This window comes from Chiloscyllium plagiosum, unplaced genomic scaffold (genome assembly GCF_037043375.1).
Source record: "Chiloscyllium plagiosum isolate Xiang-an unplaced genomic scaffold, Cpla_swu_hap1 HiC_scaffold_6, whole genome shotgun sequence".
Taxonomy (NCBI): domain Eukaryota; kingdom Metazoa; phylum Chordata; class Chondrichthyes; order Orectolobiformes; family Hemiscylliidae; genus Chiloscyllium; species Chiloscyllium plagiosum.
This window is the reverse complement of record NW_028270144.1, coordinates 72705268-72730672: the sequence shown is the minus strand read 5'-3', so window position 1 is coordinate 72730672 and position 25405 is coordinate 72705268. Positions and strand designations below refer to the sequence as shown.

General features: G+C 42.0%; 1 protein-coding gene across 1 annotated transcript in view; it reads right to left on the bottom strand.

Annotated features, from left to right (window-relative positions):
* The window catches only part of tmem182a (transmembrane protein 182a), a 49631-nt gene extending 26959 nt beyond the window's left edge, over positions 1-22672 (bottom strand). Inside the window, exons 1-2 of the mRNA XM_043691739.2 lie at positions 22173-22672; positions 4871-4991 (exon numbers count right to left, since the gene is read on the bottom strand). Coding sequence (XP_043547674.2) covers positions 4871-4991; positions 22173-22322 — 271 coding nt within the window. The 5' untranslated portion in view covers positions 22323-22672. The remainder of the gene's footprint in view (positions 1-4870; positions 4992-22172) is intronic.
* Positions 22673-25405: the final 2733 nt, after the last annotated feature.

Genomic DNA, 25405 nt, shown 5'->3' with positions numbered 1-25405 from the left:
ATATTGAATGAGGAAAAAGGTGAACCTTTCTGAGGCCCCTTGCAGTATGTGGCATCATCAGAACAAATGTGATGAGATGGAGAAACTGGGAAAATGGAATAGAGTCTTTACAAGAGGCAGGGTGTGAGGATGGATAGTCAAGGTAACTGTGGAAGTCAGTAGGTTTTTTAGTGGATACCGGCAGCCACCACATTTCCCAGAAATGGAAACAGATGTCGAGGAAGTCAAGGGAGGAGTCAGAGAAAGAAGCAAAAATCGCCCTTAGTAGAGTCGTATGCTCTTCTTGTTGGATGCGGGAGTTTAAGGAGAGTTTACGGGTTACTGAGGATTACATCTGCAATAAGTATCATTGATTGCGAATCCTATCAGATCGAAAGGATCGGTTGGACAGAGAGTTAGGGAATGAGGAATTTACAAGAGCAAGGGTGTGATGGATGGCAGTTATAGGAAGGGGGCAAAGGTCTCAGAAACAGTCACATAGATGAGTTAACTCCAAGAAAGGTAAGAGAGTTAGGCAGGAGTCTTCTGTGGCTATCCCCATTTCAAAAAAGTATGCTGTTTTGGAAAATGTAGGGGGTGATGGATTCTCAGGGGAACGTAGCACAAACAGCCAAGTTTTGGGTATTGAGACTGGCTCTAATGTAATGAGAGGTATGTCAGGTTCCAAGCAATTGATTGTCTTAGGGGACTCTCTAGTCCGAGGTACAGACAGACGTTTCTGTGGCCAGCAGTGAAAAATCAAAATGGTGTGTTGCTTCCCTGGTGCCAGGATCAAGGATGTCACAGAGAGGGTGCAGAATGTTTTCAAGGGGACAGGGGCCAGAAGGAGGTCATTGTACACATTGGAACCAACGACATTGCAAGAGAAAAGGTTGAGATTCTAAGCGGTGATTACAGAGAGTCAGGCAGGAATTTTAAAAGGTGGTCCTCGAGGGTAGTAATATTGGATTACTCTCGGTGTTATGAGCTAGTGAGGGCAGGAAGAGGAGGATAGAGCAGATGAATGTATGGCTGAGGAGTTGGTGGATGGGAAAAGGATTCATTTTTTGGATCATTGTTAGCTTCTTTGGGGTAGAAGTGACCTGTACAAGAAGGACGGATTGTACATAAATTGGAAGGGGATTAATATACTGGCAGGGAAATTTGTTAGAGCTGTTTGGGAGGACTTAAACTAGTAAGGTGAGGATGTGGGACCCAGGGGGATAATGAGGAAAGAGATCAATCTGAGATTGGTAAAGTTGAGAACAGAGGCGAGTCAAACAGTCAGGGCAGGCAGGGACAAGGTACGACTAATAAATGAAACTGCAGTTATTTCAATATAAGGGGCCTAACAGGAAAGGCAGATGAACTCAGGGCATTGTTAGGAACATGGCACTGTGATATCGTAGCAATTACGGGGGAAACATGGCTCAGGGATGGACAGGACTGGCAACTTAATGTTCCCGGATACAAATGCTACAGGAAGGATAGAAAGGGAGGCAAGAGAGGAGGGGGAGTGGCGTATTTGATAAGGATAGCATTACAGCTGTACTGAGGGAGGATATTCCTGGATATGCATCCAGGGAAGTTATTTGGGTGGAACTGAGAAATGTGAAAGGGATGATCACCTTATTAGGATTGTATTATAGACCCCATAATAGTCAGAGGGAAATTGACAAACAAATTTGTAAGGAAATCTCAGCTATTTGTAAGAATAATAGGGTGGTTATGGTAGGGGATTTTAACTTTCCAAACATAGACTGGGACTGCCATAGTGTAAAGAGTTTAGATGGAGAGGAATTTGTTAAGTGTGTACAAGAAATCTTTCTGATCCAGTATGAGGATGTACCTACTAGAGAAGGTGCAAAACTTGACCTACTCCTGGGAAATCAGGCAGGGCAGGTGACTGAGGTGTCAGTGGGGGACCACTTTAGGGCCATCGATCATAATTCTATTAGATTTAAAATTGTGATGGAAAAGGATCGACCAGATCTAAAAGTTGAAGTTCTAAATTGAAGAAAGGCTAATTTTGACAGTATTAGGCAAGAAGTTTCAAAAGCTGATTGGGGGCAGATGTTCGCAGGTAAAGGGATAACTGGAAAATGGGAAGCCTTCAGAAATGAGATAACAAGAATCCAGAGAAAGTATATTCCTGTCACGGTGAAAGGAAAGGCTGGTAGGTATAGGGAATGCTGGATGACTAAGGAAACTGAAGTTTTGGTTAAGAAAAAGTAGGAAGCACATGTCAGGTATAGACAGGATAGATCGAGTGAATCCTTAGAAGAGTAAAAAGGCAGTAGGAGTGCTCTTAAGGGAGAAATCAGGAGGACAAAAAGGGAACATGAGATAGCTTTGGCAAATAGAAGTAAGGAGAATCCAAAGGGTTTTTACAAATACATCAAGGACAAAAGGGTAACTTGGGAGAGAATAGGGCCCCTCAAAGATCAGCAAGGCGGCCTTTGTGTGGAGCTGCAGGAGATGGGGGAGATATTAAACAAGTATTTTGCATCAGTATTTACTGTGGAAAAGGACATGGAAGATATAGAATGTAGGGAAATAGATGGTGACATCTTGAAAAATGTCCATATTACAGAGGAGGAAGTGCTGGATATCTTGAAATGCATAAAAGTGGATAAATCCCCAGGGCCTGATCAGCTGTACCACAGAACTCTGTGGAAAGCTAGGGAAGTGATTGCTGGGCCTCTTTCTGAGATATTTCGATTATCGATATTCACAGGTGAGGTGCCAGAATACTGGAGGTTGACTAACGTGGTGCCAGTGTTTAAGAAGGGTGGTAAGGACAAGCCAGGGAACTATAGACTGGTGAGCCTGACATCAGTGGTGGGCAAGTTGTTGGAAGGAATCTTGAGGGACAGGATGTACATGTATTTGGAAAGGGAAGGACTGATTAGAAATAGTCAACATGGCTTTGGACGTGGAAAATCATGTCTCACAAATTTGATTGAGTTTTTGAAGAAGTAACAAAGAGGTTTGATGAGGGCAGAACAGTGGATGTGATGTATATAGACTTCAATAAGGCATTCGACAAGGTTCCCCATGGGAGACTGGTTAGCAAGGTTAGATCTCACGGAATACAGGGAGAACTAGCTATTTGGATTCATAACTAGCTTGCAGGTAGAAGACATAGGGTGGTGGTGGAGGGTTGTTTTTCAGACTGGAGGCCTGTGACCAGTGGAGTGCCACAGGGACCGATGCTGGGTCCACTTCTTTTCATCATTTATATAAATGACTTGGATGTGAGCATAAGAGGTATAGTTAGTAAGTTTGCAGATGATACCAAAATTGGAGGTGCAGTGGACAGCAAAGAAGGTTACCTCAGATTACAACGGGATCTTGATCAGATGGGCCAATGGGCTGAGAAGTGGCAGATGGAGTTTAATTTAGATAAGTGCGAGGTGCTGCATTTTGGGAAAACAAATCTTAGCAGGATTTATACACTTAATAGTAAGGTCCTAGAGAGTGTTGCTGAACAAAGAGACCATGGAGTGCAGGTTCATAGCTCCTTGAAAGTGGAGTCACAGGTAGATAGGATAATGAAGGCAGCATTTGGTATGCTTTCCTTCATTGGTCAGAGTATTGAGTACAGGAGGTCATGTTTCTGCTGTACAGGACATTGGTTAGGCCACTGTTGGAATATTACGTGCAATTCTGGTCTCCTTCCTATTGGAAAGATGTTGTGAAACTTGGAAGGGTTCAGAAATGATTTACAAGAATGTTGCCAGGGTTGGAGGATTTGAGCTATAGGGAGAGGTTGAATAGGCTAGGGCCGGTTTCCCTGGAGCGTCGGAGGCTGAAGGGTGATCTTATAGAGGTTTACAAAATCATGAATGACATAGATAGGATAAATAGACAAAGTCTTTTCCCTGGGGTAGGGAAGTCCAGAATTAGAGGGCATAGGTTTAGGGTGAGAGGGGAAAGATATAAAAGAGACCTAAGGGGCAACTTTTTCACGCAGAGGAACGAGCTGTCAGAGGAAGTGGTGGAGGCTGGTACAACTGCAACATTTGAAAGGCATCTGGATGGGTAGATGAATAAAAAGTGTTTGGAGAGATACGGGCCAGGTGTTGGCAGGTGGGACTCAATTGGGCTGGGATATCTGGTTGGCATGGACGAGTTGGACTGAAGGGTCTGTTCCGTGCTGTACATCTCTGTGACTCTAAGTAATTTAAATAATTCATTCATGATTAATATATGGTCTTTGTTACATGTCCTCATTTTCTCCTGGTTCATTCTCTGTCCCCCATTTTACTGCTGTCAGCGGGCCGAAGACTACCCTTACTAGGGATTTCTTTTCTTTTATATTGCTTACCTCCACACACACGGATTCTGCATTTTTCAAGGCATGATAATTTCTTGCTATCATATTTCTTTCATACCAACTTTGCTACCAGAGAACCCTTTCCTTCCTGATTGTCCTGTGGAAAGGTCTCATATCCCTGAATATTTCCAGCTTTGATCTCTTTGTATTGATGTCTGTGTAATGGCTGTAAGATCATAACCGTTAACCTGTCTTTCAGCCATTAATTGGTTTATTTTGTTCTCCTTGCTGCACATATTCAAATAAAGAACTATTAAATTTGCCTTTTAATCATTTTTTCTCTTTTTGATTTTACTTTGTGCTTTATTTTCAGGTTTGTATACATTGTACCTTTGTCCTACTGTAAGTATCATTATCCAAATAGCTGCCATGTAACACTGCCATATCTATTTCCTTTGTAAATCAATATTTCCCCTCTCCCAAACCCTCCCTTCCTCTATTTAGTTTGAAGCACTTCCCATAGCCCCAGTTATTCAAAACATTTGAAAATTTTCATGATGGAACTATCGTTACTTTTTCTTAATTTCTAAATGAGAAGATAATCTTACTTACTGAACCAGAATTTCCAGATGTTGTCATCGACAACAGCTTCATTGAACCAGCATCTCCAGAAGAAGCCCTCATGATGAAAAGTGGCTCCAGCTTTATGGGGAGGCACAATGATATCTCCCTTCTAAACATGAAAGGAAACATTTCACCATTCCATCACTTGCACTATCATAATACAAGAAAGCATAAAACTTGCAATGTCATTACTATTGTTTTAAATTTTACACTCTTGAATTTCCGTTGATGTTCTAATTAAGTTTACTGATCACAAAAAAACTGACAAAATCACTTTTATCATTATAAGCTTTTCTCAAATACACATCTGTACTTTTGAAATGGAACCTTTCATGTACATTTTTAAATCAAATTATGTTTGAATTGATAACTTATATGAAGACATCTATTATATATTAACTGGTGATCAAAACATTGCAATTTAAAATGTTTTGTAAACTCTTCCAGTAGCTATGAAAACATTTACATATAATGCATGCAAATTGTGGGATTATCATGGATTTTCACATGAGCTTTGTTAATCTTAGTGCCACCATTATGCCATATTTCAGGAACAAACCCACAGAAATCACTACTAGTTCAACTATAAAGATTTGAGGGAGACAGATGCAAGTAATTTGCATACTAGTTTGTTTACAATCTGTTCATGTGAATGGCATCTATTTATCAAATCAAAAAATATTAACAACTTCATTTTATTTGCTTGTGGGATCTTTAATGCAGTGAAGCATCTTAAAGCATTTCCAGGAATGGTGAACAGACAAGCATTTAAAACTGAGCCCAGACTCATCCTTGGCCACTCCTTTACTTTCCCTGAATAGACTCTATTCCACTGGAGGACTCAACAGAGTTGACAACACATTTTAGGGAGTTATCATGACAGTCCTTAACATTGGCAACAGGTCAAATAATGGCAAGCAAATATGTGGCTGATTACCACCTACCATTGTGCTTCTGCTGATGAAACAATATTCTTCCATTATGAAGATCATTTAGAACAAACAGTGAGGGTAGCAAAGGCATGTTACCAAAAGTGGTTCAGTTGTATCTCCAGTAACCAAGCTGACTATGTTCTGCAAGACAAAGCCTCAAAGGCTCGACCTATAGTCAGTGGTGAGAGCATCAATGTGAGCAGTAAAAACTATCTAAACTCCATACATATCAAATTACCCATTGTAAACGCATCATTCCATGACAGGGTTGAGCAAAGCCGCCATTGTGTAGTACTTACACAGACAAAGCCCCTCCTTCGTCGTGAACACACCACCATCATGTTGTGTGGCCCTGCCATCATGCTGAATGGGATGGATTCAAAACAGATCCGATAGCTCACAATTAGGTTGCTATAAGCCACCAATTACAGAACGGTTTTCTACCACAATATATAACTCTATGGCCTGATCTACTTCTCACTCTGACCTTATAATCATGCTAGGGAACTTAACCCAGTTCCATAAGGAGTGTGAAAGAGAAGCAATACCAGGCATTCTGAACAACAAGATGTCAAGTTGATGAATCTGCAACACAGGACAACATGCATGCTAATCAATGGAGATGGCATGCTATGGACAGAGATAACCAACGCCATATCCAAAAGATCAGATCTGAGCTCTGCGGTCCCATTACATTCAATTGTGAATGGTGTTATGGAGTCATAGAGTCATACAGCATGGAAACAGACCCCTTGGTCCAACTCACCTTCGCTGACCAGACATCCCAATCTGATCTCTTCCAATTTGCCAGCATGTGGCGCATATCCCTCTAAATCCTTCCTATTCAAATACCCGTGGGTTTTAATAGTTGTAGTTGTACCAGCCTCCACCACTTCCTCTAGCAGCTCATTCCATACACTCACCACTCTCTGAGTGAAGAAGTTACCCCTCAAGTCTTTTTAAAATTTTTTTCTTCTCACCTTAAATTTTGGATTTCCCACCTAGGAATAGCTATTCACCCTATCCCTGCTGCCCTTGATTTTATAAACTTCTATAAGGTTCACGCCCCCACGCCCCCAGCCTCCCACACTGCAGGGAAAAAAGCCCCAGCCTATCCAGCCTCTCCCTATTACTCAAACCATCCAATACCAGCAATATCCTTGCAAATTATTTTTGCACCAGCTCAAGTTTAATAAAATGCATTCTATAGAAGTGTTTTACTGTTAGTCACATTAGATTTTGCAGGGATTAAATGGTTATTTTATTTACATTTCCTCTGTCTCTCTCCTACACCTCATTAGGGGATGTAAGAGATGAGTAATTAGTTGTTTGAAGATATTTGACAGTACTGCTCTGCTATTGGCTAATGAAAACAGCTAACTGTTTAAATCCTTGGATAAAGTCCAATGATTTCACAAATCTTTTGGACTTCATTGATCTATATTAAGCAGCGTTAAAAGTTTAACCCAGCTTCCCATCAATTTGCATTACATCTAAAATAGAGCAAGTTGCCTGAGCGTTGATCGTGAGATTTTTGGGTCTTAGCTAGAACATAGTTCACAGCAGTCTGTTTTGATACACATAATAAAAAAGTTAGTTTTGTGGCTAAGAAGTGTATTTCTGACATTAAAAGATACAATGCAAAGGTTTTATTCATTGTGTTGGACAATTAAGCAATTAAGACAGAGATTTCACAAAAATCCTCGTCGCAGTTAAATCATGGCACAGCATGAAAGTACAAAACTGCCAGTTGATTCATTCCATCTGATATCAAGAAGCTGGCAAGCACACAGATACAACAAAGGCTTTAGACCATAACAATATTCTAGTTTCAATGCTAAAGACATGTTCCAGAACTCGATGCACCCCTCGGAGAAAGTGAGGACTGCAGGTACTGAAGATCAGAGTCAAAACATGTGGTGCAGGAAAAGCACAGCCGATCAGGCAGCATCCGAGGAGCAGGAGAGTCGACATTTCAAGCATTAGCTCTTCATCAGGAATTTTCCAGCACCACACTAGATGCACCACTAGCCAACCTGTTCCAGTGCAGCTACAACACCAACATTTATCTGACAATGTGGAATATGGCTGAAGCTTATCCTGTCTAGGAAAATTCAATCCAAACAACATCCCAACAGTCCACTGTAAATCAACGAGGAAGTCTGCTCACTGATGCTCAGATTGGGCACTGTCAGCACAACACCATTTCAATCTTGGTCCAAACATGAACAAAAGAGCTGAAATATTTGTTGAACTTTCAGCTTTAGAGTGGGACCGGCACAAAACCAGAAAATAAAGACATTTCCAAAATAATTCTTTTTTCTCACATCTTTAACACCAATTAAAGTAAATCCTGTCCAGCTTTATTAATTGCCAAAAATCACACACTGAGGTATGAATTTCATTAGAAAAGCTGGAAAGAATAACTTTCTTGCTGTTGGAAGACTGTTAACCACTATAACGGCAGGGAGGACTTGGTGATGGCAGATCCCAAAGCAAGTGATGGATGCCACTACCTAAAGATATCTCTGTCCCATCACGAACGTCCGAAGACCTACATATATCTCTCACCTGTGTGCGCAGTCTTGCTGAGGGACTCCCAGATTCACAGCCCTGGCCTTTCACCACAGGCTTTGGCTGATGGACCCTGTAGAAGCATGCATATGACTTTGTTTAATTTGCGGACCTTTATGTCTTCATTGTCCTTGATCTTGACTGGTTGATAGTTAGATTTTGGCAGCCATGGTGACAGGGATCAAGTTTTTGCTACTGCTTTTCTTCTGCCATCTCAGCCTGGGAGACACAAAATCTTCGTTTACCTGTTCTGCCACGGAGGACGTTTTGGATTACTCTTTGTCTGGCATCTATTAGTCAGTGAGCAGGAGCTCTCATACGCAAATCCCCATCTCATCTAAAATATGTTTATAAATTAAAGCGTGGTCTGTGCCTGCCATAGAGCTGAAATGTTAATCTTTTCTAAACATGACAAAGCAGTTGAAATTTACTGATATTTTAAACATGAAAGTAAAAGAAATATCAACTATATTAATCGTACATGGTGGCATGCTTTAATTTCACCAAACAAGAGGGTGTGGGATGAGGAGCCCACCACCTTTCCACTCCAACCAAACGAGCAATCGAGTCCAGGGCAGGAAGGCCCTCTTGTGATAACTGTACCCACTTATAGGTCTCATTCCTCCATGGCAAGAATTGGGGGCCTAAATGCAAAACCTTGCTAGCTTTGCTTGCAGATTTCCAACAAGATGGGTAGTGGAGGGAGAAGAAGGGATCCCTCAATCAAAGACACTCAGTGCCTAATGAAGGGACAATGATTCAGGAAGAGATGCTGGCTGAGATCCACACCCCTGCTCCCTTTATTATCTAAAAGCTCCCTCAAACCTGTTCTCAACAGGCAGATCTCTGACTTCTACAAGGTTTACAACAAGACAGACCAGGGTGAAAATTCAGAATGGATAAGCCTTCAAGACATTAAACATCCATTCCACATTGCGAATGTCACACTTCGTGTGTGTGAAGTCAAACAATTAAAAGCTTTTTCCACTTTTAACATCATATGCCTGAAGAAAATTGGTAAAGACAAGCCCAATACCAGTGCAGATATCCTACCATCTAGATTTATGAAGACTGTATCTCATTGGAAGTTAATAATACAACCTGCAATAGTGATATTGACTGATTGAGTGCAATTGACACTATGGTTCACTCATTCCTTCCAGATATTTTTCCAAATCAGCCTTTTCAAATGGGCCAGGCGCTGGCAGGTGGGACTAGATTGGGTTGAGATAGCTAACCGGCATGGACGAGTTGGACTGAAGAGTCTGTTTCCCTGCTATACATCTCTATGACTCTATGACACGATACCTCTTGAGAAAGTGTGACTTGAACCCAGGCCTCCTGGCTCAGAGGTAGGGGCACGACCATGGTCCCACAAGAACCATTCACCCAGTTGTTCAGTTGGTGATTTGGTAATGAAATATAACTATGGCAATTATTTATGGAAACTATAAGCATTCCACCTGGTAGATACAAATGGACCAGCAAAACTGGACTATTCGCATATTACACAACAATTTGACCATTCAAAAAAATCGCTAAGATATCGATCACAATAAAAAGGTCAAGAATACATCCTGGACTTAGAACAAATGTATCCAGACAGACTTGTTGCAATATGAAGCTTCACAGATGACACTGTATTGCACACAGAGAAGATGCAATTCCATAAATTAAACTTCCCAAAAATGGGATATTCACATACAGGAGAAGTTTAAAAGCAGGCTAGACAAAATAGCATGTAATGGTATTACAGATGATGGAATCCAGCACACAGACTGGTGCAATACTGCCATGTCCATGTGAAAGAAAGGTGGCACATCAGAATATGTTTGGTTGAGAGACATCCAAATCTTTCATTAAAGATATGCCCACACAAAATTCCAAAATTAGACAAATAGAATCCCAAATTTATTGGAGCTAAATTATTTTTCAAGCTGATGACAAATTGGTCGGTTCACTTGGCAAAGAAATCTCAAGAAATCACTGCATTCAAACACCATTTGGAAGATATTGCTTTCAGATACTGCATAATGTTTTGGTTAAAATGTCAATCAGGATCTGATCCAGCAACATATGGTGTGACTCAAATGATGTGATGTACATATATTTCTAAGATAGCTTATTGCAATTTTGGGTTCTTGGATTCTGGATTAGCAAGGTACTTGATCAGCTGGGGAAGTGGGCCTAGAAATGGCAAATGAAGTAAATATAGGTCTTGCGTTTTGGAAAGTCAAATCAAGGTAGAAGTTTCATGGTGAATGGTAGGACCTTAAGGAGTGTAGTGGAACAGAGGGACCTTGGAGTTCAGGTGCAAGGTTCTCTGAAAGTAGAGTCACAGGTAGGCAGCATTGAAGAAGGCTTTTGGCACACTGGCCTTCATCAGTTAGGACATAAGGATAAAAGTTGGGAAGTTATGTTGCAGTTGTATAGGATGTTGATAAGGCCACACTTGGAGTATTGTGTTCAATTTTGGTCACCTTGCTATAGGAAGGATGTTATTAAACAGGAAAGAGTCTTTTTCCCCGGATTGGGGAATTGAAGACTAGAGGGCATCAGTTTAAGGTTAGAGGGGAAAAATAAAAGGGAACCTGAGGGGTAATGTTTTTTTACACAGAGGGTGATATGCATGTGGAATGAGCTGCCAGCAAAAGTTGTTGAGGTCGGTACATTAAAAACATTTAAAAGGAATTTGGATAAATACATGGATAGAAAAGGTTTAGAAGGATATGGGCGAAAGTGCAGGGAAATGGGGTTTGCATAGATGAACAGCATGATTACTTTGGGACAAAGGGCCTGTCTCCATGCTATAGGACTTGATGACTTGATGGCTTTTTCTGTGTGTTTGAAGTTAATAATTAACTTGCGAATATTTCTGTAGCCATGTGGGTGTCTTTTAAAGCAGTTTTTGAGGTGTAGCTCTGGAATTTATATTTTTATGTACATTGGTAGCATTTTAAGAATGAACAAGATAAAAAAAAGTTCCAGTCAGAAGCTCAGGAGTGAGTTTTTCAAACTTAAGGGAAACACTGACTACTTAGAGAGGTTATTTTTTGTTTCACTTTGAATTTTGAGCAATTCTGTGAAGTCTTTGGATGAAGATGGCTGCCTAGAGCTGTGCTCCTGAGAAAGGAAGGATACAGTAAAACAGTCATAAGTTTTGAGATAAAACCCTAAAAAAGATTACTTAAAGTTGAGTATGTTTAAGCTCAAATGATTCATAGCTCTCAGAAGAAGCTATCTGTAGTTCCAGTCTATAAGTTAAAATCACAAGTTGACTTAAAACTACTCAAACATTAGAGTCAGCGACTCTGGTGTAAACACCACAAAAGACATTTCTGGATACAGTATAAATTTTGTTTTTGGGTACTGAATGAAGGGTGTATTTTGGATACAATACAAAAGCTATTTTTTTCTTCCCAATTTATCAAGGTGTGTTTTGGGATTAATGGAATTATATGTTTTTCTTTCAATTTGTACTTTAAGAAGAAAGCTTGGGTTATTCTATTTTATCTAATTCCTTTTAGAGTCATAGAGTCATAGAGATGTACAGCATGGAAACAGACCCTTTGGTCCAACCTGTCCATGCCAACCAGATATCCCAGCTCAATCTAGTCCCACCTGCCAGCACCCAGCCCATATCCCTCTAAACCCTTCCTATTCATATACCCATCCAAATGTCTTCTAAACATCACAATTGTCCCAGCCTCCATCACTCCTTCTGCCAGCTCATTCCATACACGTACCACCCTCTGCATGAAAAAGTTGCCCGTTAGGACTCTTTTATATCTTTCCCCTCTCACCCTAAACCTATGCCCTCTAGTCCTGGACTCCCCTACCCCAGGGAAAAGACTTTGCCTAATTATCCTATCCATGCCCCTCATAATTTTGTAAACCTCTATAAGGTCACCCCTCAGCCTCCGACGCTCCAGGGAAAACAGCACCAGCCTGTTCGGCCTCTCCCTATAACTCAAATCCTCCAACCCTGGCAACATTCTTGTAAATCTTTTCTGAACCCTTTCAAGTTTCACAACATCTTTCCGATAGGAAGGAGACCAGAATTGCACACAATATTCCAACAGTGGCCTAACCAATGTCCTGTACAGCCACAACATGACCTCCTAACTCCTGTACTCAATACTCTGACCAGTAAAGGAAAGCATACCAAACAACTTCTTTATGATCCTAGCTATCTGTAACTCCACTTTCAAGGAGCTATGAACATGCACTCCAAGGTCTCTTTGTTCAACAATGCTCCCTAGGAGCTTACCATTAAGTGTATAAGTCCTGCTAAGATTTGCTTTCCCAAAATGCAGCACCTCGCATTTATCTGAATTAAACTCCATTTGCCACTTCTCAGCCCATTGGCCCATCTGATCAAGATCCTGTTGTAATCTGAGGTAACTTTCTTCGTTGTTCACTCCACCTCCAATTTTGGTGTCATCTGCAAACTTACTACCTACACCTCTTATGCTCACATCCAAAATCATTTATATAAATGATGAAAAGTGGTGCACCCAGCATCGATCCTTGTGGCACTCCACTGGTCACAGGCCTCCAGTCTGCAAAACAACCCTCCACCACCACCCTCTGTCTTCTACCTTTGAGCCAGTTCTGTATCCAAATGGCTAGTACTCCCTGTATTCCATGAGATCTAACCTTGGTAACCAGTCTCCCATGGGAATCTTGTTGAAAGCCTTATTGAAGTCCATATAGATCACATCTACCACTCTCCCTCATCAATCCTCTTTGTTACTTCTTCAAAAAACTCAATCAAGTTTGTGACACATGATTTCCCACGCACAAAGCCATATTGACTATCAGTCCTTGCCTCTCCAAATAGATGTACATCCTGTCCTTCAGGATTCGCTCCAACAACTCGCCCTCCACTGACATCAAGCTCACTGGTCTATAGTTCCCTGGCTCATCCTTACCACCTTTCTTAAACAGTGGCATCACGGTAGCCAATCTCCAGTCTTCTGGCACCTCACCTGTGACTATCGATGATACAAATATCTCAGCAAGAGGCCCAGCAATCACTTCTCCAGCTTCCCAAAGAGATCTAGTATCAGGTCCTGGGGATTTATCCACCTTTATGCATTTCAGGACATCCAGCACTTCCTCCTCTGTAATATGAACATTTTACAAGAAGTCACCATCTATTTCCCTACATTCTATATCTTCCATGTCCTTTTCTACAGTAAATATTGATGCAGATTTTTCTCATTTAGTATCGCCCCCATTTTCTGTGACTCCACACAAAACCCTTTGAATTCACCTTAATTCTATTTGCCAAAGCTATCTCATGTCCCCTTTTTGCCCTCCTCATTTCCCTCTTAAGAATACTCCTACTGCCTTTATATGCTTCTAAGGATTCACTTGTCTATACCTTACATACGCTTTCTTCTTTTTAACCAAACCTTCAATTTCTTTAGTCATCCAGCATTCCCTATACCTACCAGCCTTTCCTTTCACCCTAACAGGAATATACTTTCTCTGGATTCTCGTTATCTCATTTCTGAAGGCTTCCCATTTTCCACATGTCCCTTTACCTGCGAACATCTGCCCCCAATCAGCTTTTGAAAATTCTTGCCTAATACCAACAAAATTGGCCTTTCTCCAATTTAGAACTTCAACTTTTAGATCTGGTCGATCCTTTTCCATCACTATTTTAAATCTAATAGAATTATGGTCGCTGGCACCAAAATGCTCCCCCACTAACACCTTAGTCACCTGCCCTGCCTTATTTCCCAAGCATATGTCAAGTTTTGCACCTTCTCTAGTAGGTACATCCACATACTGAATCAGAAAATTTTCTTGTACACATTTAACAAATTCCTCTCCATCTAAACCCTTAACACTATGGCAGTCCCAGTCCATGTTTGGAAAGTTAAAATCCCTTACCACAACCACCCTATTATTCTTAGATAGCTGAGATCTCTTTACAAATTTGTTTGTCAATTTCCCTCTGACTATTAGGGGGTCTATAATGCAATCCTAATAAGGTGATCATCCCTTTCTTATTTCTCAATTCCACTCAAATAACTTCCCTGGATGAATTTCCAGGAATATCTTCCCTCAGTACAGCTGTAATGCTATCGCTTATCCTCTCTTGCCTCCTTTTCTGTCCTTCCTGTAGCATTTGTATCCTGGAACATTAAGCTGCCAGTCCTGTCCATCCCTGATCATGTTTCTGTAATTGCTATGATATCCCAGTCCCATGTTCCAAACCATGCCCTGAGTTCATCTGCCTTCCCTGTTAGACCCATTGCATTGAAATAAATGCAGTTTAATTTATTAGTCCTACCTTGTCCCTTGTTCTAGATTAGAGTGATGCTGGAAAAGCACAGCAGTTGAGGCAGTATCCGAGGAGCAGTAAAATCAACGTTTCGGACAAAAGCCCTTCATCAGGAATACAGCTTGTTTTACCTACCTTGTCCCTTCCCGCCCTGACTGTTTGACTCGCTTCTGTTCTCAACTGTACCAGTCTCAAATTAATCTCTTTCTTCACTATCTCCCAGGGTCCCACACCCCCACCTGACCAGTTTAAATCTACCCAAGCAGCTCTAGCAAATTTCCCTGCCTGTATATTAATCCCCTTCCAATTTAAGTGCAATCTGTCCTTCTTATACCCCAAGAAGGTCGCTTCTACCCCAAAAGAGATTCCAATGATCCAAAAATGTGAATCCTTTTCCCATACACCAGCTCCTCAGCCATGCATCCATCTGCTCTATCCTCCTATTCCTGCCCTCACTAGCTCGTAGCACTGGGAGTAATCCAGATATTACTATTCTCGAGGATCTCCTTTTCAAATTCCTGCCTAACTCTCTTTCATCTCCCTTCAGAATCTCAACCATTTCCCTTCCAATGTCATTGGTTCCATTGTGGACAATGACCTCTTGCTGGCCCCTCTCCCCCTTGAGAACATTCTGCACCCTCTCTGAGACATCCTTGATCCTGTCACCAGGAAAGCAACACACCATTCTGATTTTTCACTGCTGGCCACAGAAATGTCTGTCTATACCTCGAACTAGAGAGTTCCCTAACACAATCAATCTCTTGGAACCCGATGTACCCATATTACATTTCCCTGTGATTCGATCACCCCCTACATTTTCCAAAACAGCGTACTTGTTTGAAAAGGGGATAGCCACAGAAGACACTTGCACTTACTGCCTACCTCGCTTACCTTTCCTGGAGTTAACCCATCTATGTAACTGTATCTGAGACTTTCCTCCCTTCCTATAATTGCCATCCATCACATACCGTTGCTGTTGCAAATTCCTCATTGTCTCTAACTGTCTCTCCAACCGATCCATTCGATCTGATAGGGTTCGTAACCAACAACATTTATTGCAAACATAATCTACAGTAACCCGCAAACTCTCCTTAAACTCCCACATCTGACAAGAAGCGCATATCCTTCTACTAAAGGGCATTTTTGCTCTTTCACAATCTACAGATCCAGAAAATAACACCGTCTTATTCCTCTACAAACCCCTTGTTTTATTCTTAAAGCTAACTCTGCATCATTGTGTACTTATGTTTCAGTACCACCTTGTTAATATCAAAAACAAGTGCACCACCAAGACTAAAATAACTTCTAGTCAAAGTATAGGGATATGACTTTGATGTCTACTGCAAACCTGTTTTCAAAATAGTTTGATACTCTGGAGAGATTACTGAATTTAAATTGGAATATAGAAATTCTACAAGAATATACATACACTGTATAGCTATCAAGGTATAAGGTGAGCTTATGGTCAATTTGACGAAGTTTGGTCAACACAAATGAAACCAGCTTCAAGAGGAAACAATTAATGAACCTTGACTGAAAGCATAATGGAAAGTTATCATAGAAGAATGGCCTGACATGATACAAAATGTGCCAAACTCTCAGGTGTTTTTGGCCATACAGAGATGAACTAGGTGTCTCAGAAGTCTAATTTTTAAGCAGAAACAAATACTTGCACACAAGGTTTTTCACCAAGACATATTGTCACTCAGAGCATACAGGCATAGAGCGAGCAAGACACTGAGCATGGGATACTGAGGATTGACCACAGGTCAACAATAACATTGAGAAGAATTTAAGGATATTTGAGGAGTGCCAGAGTTATCAACCACATTGAACAAAGAACCTCTATACCCTCACAAAGCTCCATCAGTCGCTTCATCCAAAATCACAACTGATTTATTTAACAGTTGTAGTTAGCACAGCTGATTTATTCTCTTGGTCACCAACAACGTTTTCAAATTTCCAACTGTCAGATGGTTAAAGGACTATTCAGGGGTCTTTCAGGCCAACATAATGAGTATATTACTCAGTCTATTCAGTGTATCTGAAGAAATCACACCTGACGATGGGCCTTTTTGGGACATTTGTGCCAAATGGGGCATAAATCGCTTTTAAGCCTCAGCATATTACCCCAGATCCAAATGTGTTACTGAATGAATGACTTGCTCCATAAATTATTTTATTATGAAGTACATTTATTACAAAGTGGGTACAACAAAACAGAATGTTTGCATCACTATGCTATATACAGCAGCTGTAACTCTGGATATGGGTTTCTTATTGCCAGCTGAGATCACCTTGGAAGGCAAGTTAAGTCAATCCAGACAGCTATCCCCTCTCCAATTTCTAATAAATGAAGCATAAACTTCTCAAAAAAACCAAGGGTGAATGAAGATGGAGTAGAACTGCTTGATCTGTGGCTAGTACAGAAAGTCAAGGTCATATATCCTCCCTAAGGAATGTCAATATTCACAGAGGTATGCAAAGTATACTGTGTGCGTAGTTTCTACAAAGTCACAATGCCAAATGGAGCAATGTTGAGGAGAAACTGAAGACAACTCTGGGAACTGCTCAGAACTCAAAGTGTGCGCAGAACACAGTCAGATAATGAAGATGCAGAAGGTCAACATGACAACAACTGACTTTCTAAAAGCAAACAAAAGACCAACACCATACTGGTCAAGAAATACTAAGTGCAAAGTCTAGATCTCCAGAAGGTAACATCATCACAAGAATGTAAAAATGATTGACAAATCACCATAGGTTATATTAACTCTTAGACTTTTAAACTTGCATGTATTTCAGTTCTTGTTTCTGTACAAATGGTTTTGCAACTATCTAAAGTAAATGTGTTTTCACTCAGTGCATTTAATTTTGTCTTGGAAAGGGAGAAAGTGATAATGTTTTATGTGCTATGTATGTTAATACGCCAAGTGCCAGGAAGACATCTCATGACTAACAGTCATGAAGTGTCCAAGCTGCAGCATGCTAGCTGAAGGATGTGAAAATAATTTGGTCTGTAACTGCAAGCTATTAGTTTGTCTGTTCAGTAAACATGTTTGAGATTTTCAAATAAATTGACTATGCTACTGACCAATCTTGTATGAGAGTGGTAATTCTGTGTTAAGGAACAAAACACTAGAAGACAACAGTTTGTTAAAAAGCATTTACCACAGTAGCACACAAGCCTTCTTAATATAAAAGGGATATTATTAATTGAAAAAGAGTGCAGAAAAAATTTACTAGGATGCTACCTGGACTGGAGGGTTTGAGTTAAAAGGCAAGGCTGGATATACTGGGACTTTTTTCCCTGGAGATTGAGGTGTGACATTACAGAGGTTATAAAATCCTGAGGGGCAGGATTCACATGTATTTGGAAAGGCAAGGACTAATTAGGGATAGTCAGCATGGCTCATTGCCTGGGAAATCATGTCTCATGAACTTGATTGAGTTTTTTGAAGAAGTGACAAAGAGGATTGATGAAGGCAGAGCATGATCTATATGGAATTCAGTGAGGCATTTGACAAGGTTCCCCATAGGAGACTGGTTAGCAAGGTTAGATCGTATGAAATACAAGGAGATCTAGCCATTTTGATACAGAACTGACTCAAAGGTAGAAGACAGAGGGTGGTGGTGGAGGGCTGCTTTTCAGACTGGAGGCCTGTGACCAGTGGAGTGCACAAGGATTGGTGCTGTGTCCACTACCTTTCGTCATTTATATAAATTACTTAGATGTGAACATAGGAGGTATAGTTAGTACATCTTTATTGCTGGAACAGCACAGCAGGTCAGGCAGCATCTAGGGAACAGAAGATTCGACGTTTCGGGCACATGCCCTTCTTCAGGAATGAGCAGAGAGTGTTCAGCAGGAGAAGATAAAAGGTAGGGAGGAGGGACTTGGAGGAGGGGCGTTGGAAATGTGATAGGTGGAAAGAGGTCAAGGTGAAGGTGATAGGTCGGAGTAGGGTGGAGGCGGAGAGGTCAAGAAGAAGACTGCAGGTCAGGAAGGCGGTGCCGGGCTGGAGGGATTCGGCTGAGACAAGGTGGGGGGAGGGGGGATGAAGAAACTGGTGAAGTCCAAGTTCATCCCCTGTGGTTGGAGGGTTCCCAGTCGGAAGATAAGACGCTCCTCCTCCGACCGTCGCGTTGTTGTGGTTTGGCGGTGGATGAGTCCAATGACCTGCATATCCTCGGTGGAGTGGGAGGGGGAGTTGAAATGCTGTGCTACAGGGTGATTGGGTTGGTTCGTCCGGGTGGCCCAGAGGTGCTCTCTGAATCGCTCCGCAAGTAGGCGGCCTGTCTCCCCAATATAGAGGAGGCCACACCGGCTGCAGCGGATGCAGTAGATAATGTGGGTGGAGGTGCAGGTGAATCTGTGGCGGATATGGAAGTTTCCTTTGGGGCCTTGGAGAGAAGTGAGGGGGGAGGTGTGGGCGCAAGTGTTGCACCTCCTGCGGTTGCAAGGAAAGGTTGCACAGCATTTCAACTCCCCCTCCCACTCCACCGAGGATATGCAGGTCATTGGACTCATCCACCGCCAAACCACAACAACGCGACGGTCGGAGGAGGAGCGTCTTATCTTCCGACTGGGAACCCTCCAACCACAGGGGATGAACTTGGACTTCACCAGTTTCTTCATCCCCCCTCCCCCCACCTTGTCTCAGCCGAATCCCTCCAGCCCGGCACCGCCTTCCTGACCTGCAGTCTTCTTCTTGACCTCTCCGCCTCCACCCTACTCCGACCTATCACCTTCACCTTGACCTCTTTCCACCTATCACATTTCCAACGCCCCTCCTCCAAGTCCCTCCTCCCTACCTTTTATCTTCTCCTGCTGAACACTCTCTGCTCATTCCTGAAGAAGGGCATGTGCCCGAAACGTCGAATCTTCTGTTCCCTAGATGCTGCCTGACCTGCTGTGCTGTTCCAGCAATAAAGTTTCAGCTTTGATCTCCAGCGTCTGCAGACCTCACTTTCTCCTCCATAGTTAGTACATCCTTGATCCTGACACCAGGGAGGCAACACACCATTCTGAATTTTTACTGCTGGCCACAGAAATGTCTGTCTGTGCCTCTGACTTGAGAGTCTCCCATCACGATTGATCACTTGGAATCCGATGTACCCCTCATTACATTTGAGCCTCTCTTGATACCAGAAACTTGACTGTTCGTGCTACATTCCCCTGAGAGTCTATCAGCTCTTACATTTTCCAAAGCAGCATACTTGTTGGAAATGGGGACCACCACAGAAGGCACCTGCGCTACCTGCTATCTCTCCTAACAGTTCTGGAGTTAACCCATCTACCTGGCTGGATCTGCAGCTTTTCTCCTTTCCTGTGACTACCATCTATCACACCTCCTAGCTCTTGTAAATTCCTGATTGCCTTTCTCACTCCAAATGATCCATTCAACATGATAGGATTTGCAACCAAAGACTTTTCTTGCAGACATAGTCCTCAGTAACACGTAAACTCTCCCTAAATTCCCACATCCAACAAGATGAGCATATCACTCTACTAAAGGTCATTTTTGCTTCTTCACAATCAACAGACCCAGAAAATAGCGCTATCTTATTGCTCTAAAAAAACACTGCTCCAGGCTAACTTAATACTTGTGGCTTTTTAAAAAAAGTTAATCAAGAGACAGATGTCAATAAAACATATAATCAAGAAAGAACCCATCTCTACTCATTGTTGTAGATTTACAGCAAAGCTATACTTAAGAACTATTCACTTATTGGTTCCTGTGCTGTGAACTCTCCCACCCAGGCTCCTCCAAGATCAACTGTGGATTTCACTGTTCGTTAAATTTTCCCAGATGTTCTCCAATGTGCAGAGATACATGAATTCAAACAGCAAAGACAATACCTGCACAGATTCACTGCTGTGTCACCTTGAACAATTATTTCTCTTCCTAACACTGTGTCATTTAGAGTCAACATGAACTTATTTTTGTCCCCTTCCTCATCTACATGGTCACTTGCAACATTGTCCACCAACTTGGGGCGAGATTCCATACGAATTCTGCCAACATCCACCTCCATCATTTCTGGTCCAACATACAAATTTGAATGAACTATACTCCCCTGCAGTTGATTATCAGGAAGACCCATCTTTCAGTCTTTCCACACTCTGTGGTCTTTTGCAAACTTCACACCCTGCACAGCCATTATCTCAGTCTCAACCAGGTTATTACCAATAGCAGTCACAATAGAGTCTGCACGCTGGAAATCTGAGAAAAAAAATTCAGAAATTGCTGGAGAAACTCAGCAGATCTGATAGGTCCCTGGAAGTGTCACTGGATTCCAAAAAGCCAACTTGGCTCTCTCTCCACACACCCTGCCAGACCTGCTGAATATCTCCAGTGATTTCTGTTTTTTTTAGATTAGATTCCCTACAGTGTGGAAACAGGCCCTTCGGCCCAACAAGTGCACACCGACCCTCCGAAGAGTAACCCATCCGGCTCCGTTTCCTTACATTTACCTCTGACGAAAGCACTGCTGAACTTGAACAGAGCTTCCAAATTCACATTCACTCCAAAGACCACCTACAATGCCGTATTTGTTTTGACAATTTCAAGCTTTTAGACCTTGAATTATTTCATTACGACGTCGGTAATTCGTACCTGTCTTCATTTACCTTTCACTTCATCTGTTTTAACGTAATTCAAAATATAAAGCACTCACACACTTCAAGAGAGGATATCATGGAATTTTGATTGCTATTGACGGAAGAGGTAAAAATCCTGCACTTGTAATGATAAATAACTCCAGCTTCTCAATAGATGTGGCTGAGGAAACGAGTTTGCTTTTCCAATATATAATTAAAGTGCATTGCATAACTATAGTGCAACATTTGCTGCTGTTTTGTCCAACATAATAATACACGCAGTAAGAAGTGCAATTTGCAGTTGGTAACGTCATGCATTTTATATAAGGATTTTCAAAAGTGTTAAACTTGTGACTTGCTAAAATCACTATGAGCCTGCATTATCGTTTGTGCATAGCTTTGATACGGCAGCTGTGAGAATCTAAAAGAAGCTGAACGGCATATTGTGGATCAAAAAAAAACACGAAAGAACTGCGGAGGCTGGAATTCAGAAAGAAAACCAGAAATTGCTGGAAAAGCTCAGCAGATCTGGCAACTACATTGGAGAGCAATCAGAGTTAACGTTTCGGGTCCAGTGACTCTTCCTCGGAACTGATATTGTGAAGTTTCAAGCTTTACGGCATGTTACACTCTGATCTTTCTTTTCAAACGGTCAGAAGCGCTTTGGACTTTTAGTGAACAAAAATCATTGCATGTTCCCCAGCTTTGTGAACAGATCGTGCACAATTGAAAGAAAGTAAAGCGTTTTCAATTTTTGACAAATAAAAGGCGTTTTCAGTTTCTGGGTTGCAATTATAACACACAGTATGAACGATTTTATTCTGTGCTCCTTCACTAGTTCTGGTTGCAGGAGTCTGCAAAGTAATGGAGATTGACACTAACCTCTGCGGGGATTGGATCCGTGCTATTTCGGAGAGAGGGACATGTTTCAGTGGCCAGCAGCCAGTAATCTGTGCCGAAAGCAACTAGAAAGAGGAGAACTCCAAGAGCTCCAAACAGCCCGGCGATGAAGAGCACCACGCTGAGTTTCATAATGGTCTACTTGGTTTCTTCTATATTCTTCACCGTTGTGTAATTCCCCGAAGGAAGTTCTCCAGCAAGATCCCTCAGTGTGTGTGTGTCTGCCCTGTTTTAGGAATCTGATCTCTCCTTCCCTCCTCTTTGCACACGGGTGCGGCGTTTCAAAAATAACCGACCTTCTTGCAACCATGAGTGGGACATATTGTAATTCCCATGTGCACAGCGGTTGAGGAAGGCCTCGCTGGCCTCTCCCTTTTCGTGTGGATCGCAAAAGTACTGGAATCCTGGAGAATGGAATTCAACTGAAGAAATGACATCGTCGCGCTGCAAATAGCTGCAGCTTGTACAAACCGGCCCGAGGTGCTGGCTCCTCGTCGCTCTGTGCAGAAAGGCAGCACAGGCATTCCGCATTTCCTCACACCTGGCCCACTTGTCTCCTCAGCGGATTGTTAATGTTTCTGGCGAGGGGAAAGGAGGAAAGGCAGCACTAACTTATATTCGTACAGCGCCTGAATGCAATGAAACCTCCCAAAGCAACTTCACAGGAGCATTATAAAACAAGGAATGACCACAGAAGGTGATAATAGCTCGGATGGCGAAAGGTTTGGGTGAACTAAATACATTTTAAGTATCTAATGGAGAGATTTGAATTGAGGAGGGACATGGGGCAGGACTAAGCCATTAAGTCATTCAAGCCCTGCTCTGTCATTCTAGATGATGGCTGATCGTTTAGCTTTTCCCATTTTCCTGCTCCAAACTCAAAATCCGAGATGTCATTCATGTTTCCAAATCTCGGTCTTAAATAATTGAGCTCCAATGACTGAGCTTGCACAGCCCTGTTGGATAGAGAATTTGAAAAATTCACTAATATACAATGGAAGAATTTTCTCCTCATCTTGGTTCTGTCTGACTTGCCCTTTATTTTGAGACTGTGATCCTAGGTTAAAAAAGCTTCCCAGAGAGGAAGTCATCCTTTCTGCTTCCAACCTGTTGAGACCTCTAAGATTTTTTGTGTTTTGATGAGCTCGCATTGTTTGAAACTCTGACGAATTTGGGCACAGTCTGCTGAATCTCTCTTCCCTAGATAGCCCTAACACCCCAGGAATCAATCCAGTGTCAAGTATAAGTCTCCTTTGGTAAGGGAACCAAAATGGCACACAATATTCCAGATGCAATCTCACCATTGTTCTAGATAATTGCAGTAAAGAAAGCTTTATTCCTGTATTCAGGATTAGGGAGGCAATGGCTGAGGGTATTATCGCTAGACTATTAATCCAGGCACCTTTGTCATCATGAAATGCAATAAATTAGAAGAAACCCACAAACACATAAATAACATTCTTACCAGTGTAAAGTTCACCCAAGAGGAAGAGAACAACAACCGACTTCCTTTCCTAGATGTCACAGTAGAACGAAAAGCCAATGGAGAGCTGCAGACCAGCGCCTACAGGAAAGCAATATACACTGACCAAATACCCAACTAAAGGAGCAATCATCCCAATACCCACAAATGGAACTGCATCGGGACATTATTTAAATGAGCCACCACACACTGCAGCATCCAGGAACTATGAGAAGCCGAGGAAAACACAAATACAACGTATTAGGAACAATGGGTCCCTGATAAGCGCAGTCCACCGACTCCTACACCACAGACCTAAACAAGAAGACACAACACGCCCAGAGACTCTAACCACCCTGCCATACATTAAAGTCATCTCAGAGATGACAACCAGACTACTCTGGCCCCTAAGCATCATGGTAGCCCACAAAGCTACCATCACATTAAAACAGATTCTGATGAATTTCAAGGACATTGCAACATTTAAGAGGCAGTTGGATGGGTATATGAATAGGAAGGGTTTGGACGGATATGGGCGGGTGCTGGCAGGTGGGACTAGATTGGGTTGGGATATCTGGTCGGCATGGACAGGTTGGACCAAAGGGTCTGTTTCCATGCTGTACATCTCTATGACTCTATGACCCCATAACAACAAGCAGAACGAACGCCATATACAAAATACACTGCAAGGACTGCAACAAACATTACATTGGACAGACGGACAGGAAACTAGCCACCAGGATATATGAGCACCAACTAGTCACCAAAAGACATGACCAACTATCACTAGTATCCATACACATAGACGAAGAGGGACACCAGTTCAACTGAGACAATACGTCCATCCTGCAACAGGCTAAACAAAGACATGCATGGGCCTGGCATTCAAACCAGAACTCCATTAACAAACATATCAATTTGGACCCCATTTACCAACCTCACAGAAAAAGAACCGGAAGTGATATCACCCATCACAACAGACCAAGACACATAAATAGCAAATGGGACAGAACACCAGCGCTTCACCAGAGGCTCACTGTTGACTTTACCTAGCATGGTGACAAAACATCTGAGAACAAACCTGCCAACTCAGCGAGCAAACTGACAACCTTAATCCAGAGGCCCACATAATATCCTAGGGACCCGGATCTGAATCCCATCATGGCAGATGGTAGAATTTGATTTTTTTTAAAATCTGGAATTAAAGGTCTAATGATGACAATGAATCCATTGTCAATTGTTGGAAAAACCCATCTGGTTCACTAATGTCCTTTTAGGGAAGGAAACTGCCATCCTTACCTGGTCTGCCTACACGTGACTCCAGACCCACGGCAATGTGGTTGACTCTTAAACTGCCCTCTGGGTAATTAGAGATGGGCAATGAATGCTAGCCTAGCCAGTGACACCCTCACCCTGTGAATGAATGAAGAAAATAGCTCTCAGCTGTGGAACTATACTGTTCGGTGACAAACAGGGATCTTACCTTTAGTTAGTTTTGGAGCTTCCCCTAAGCATGTTATCATTGTCGGATAGTCCTTTCAATTGGCAGTCCGTTGGGCGGATTAAGTTTCCTTTGATAGTGGGGTAGCCTAGCTGTGTATATGCCCCACCCCCTTAAAACACATGCAGTGCAGCTCCTCTTTCCTCAGATTTGAAATATGTGAAACCTCATCTCCATGAACACGGCTTCCCAAACTATGGGTCACCAGATAATTTCTGGGTCATGAGCTCTGATCTAACAAGGCTGCAGTTA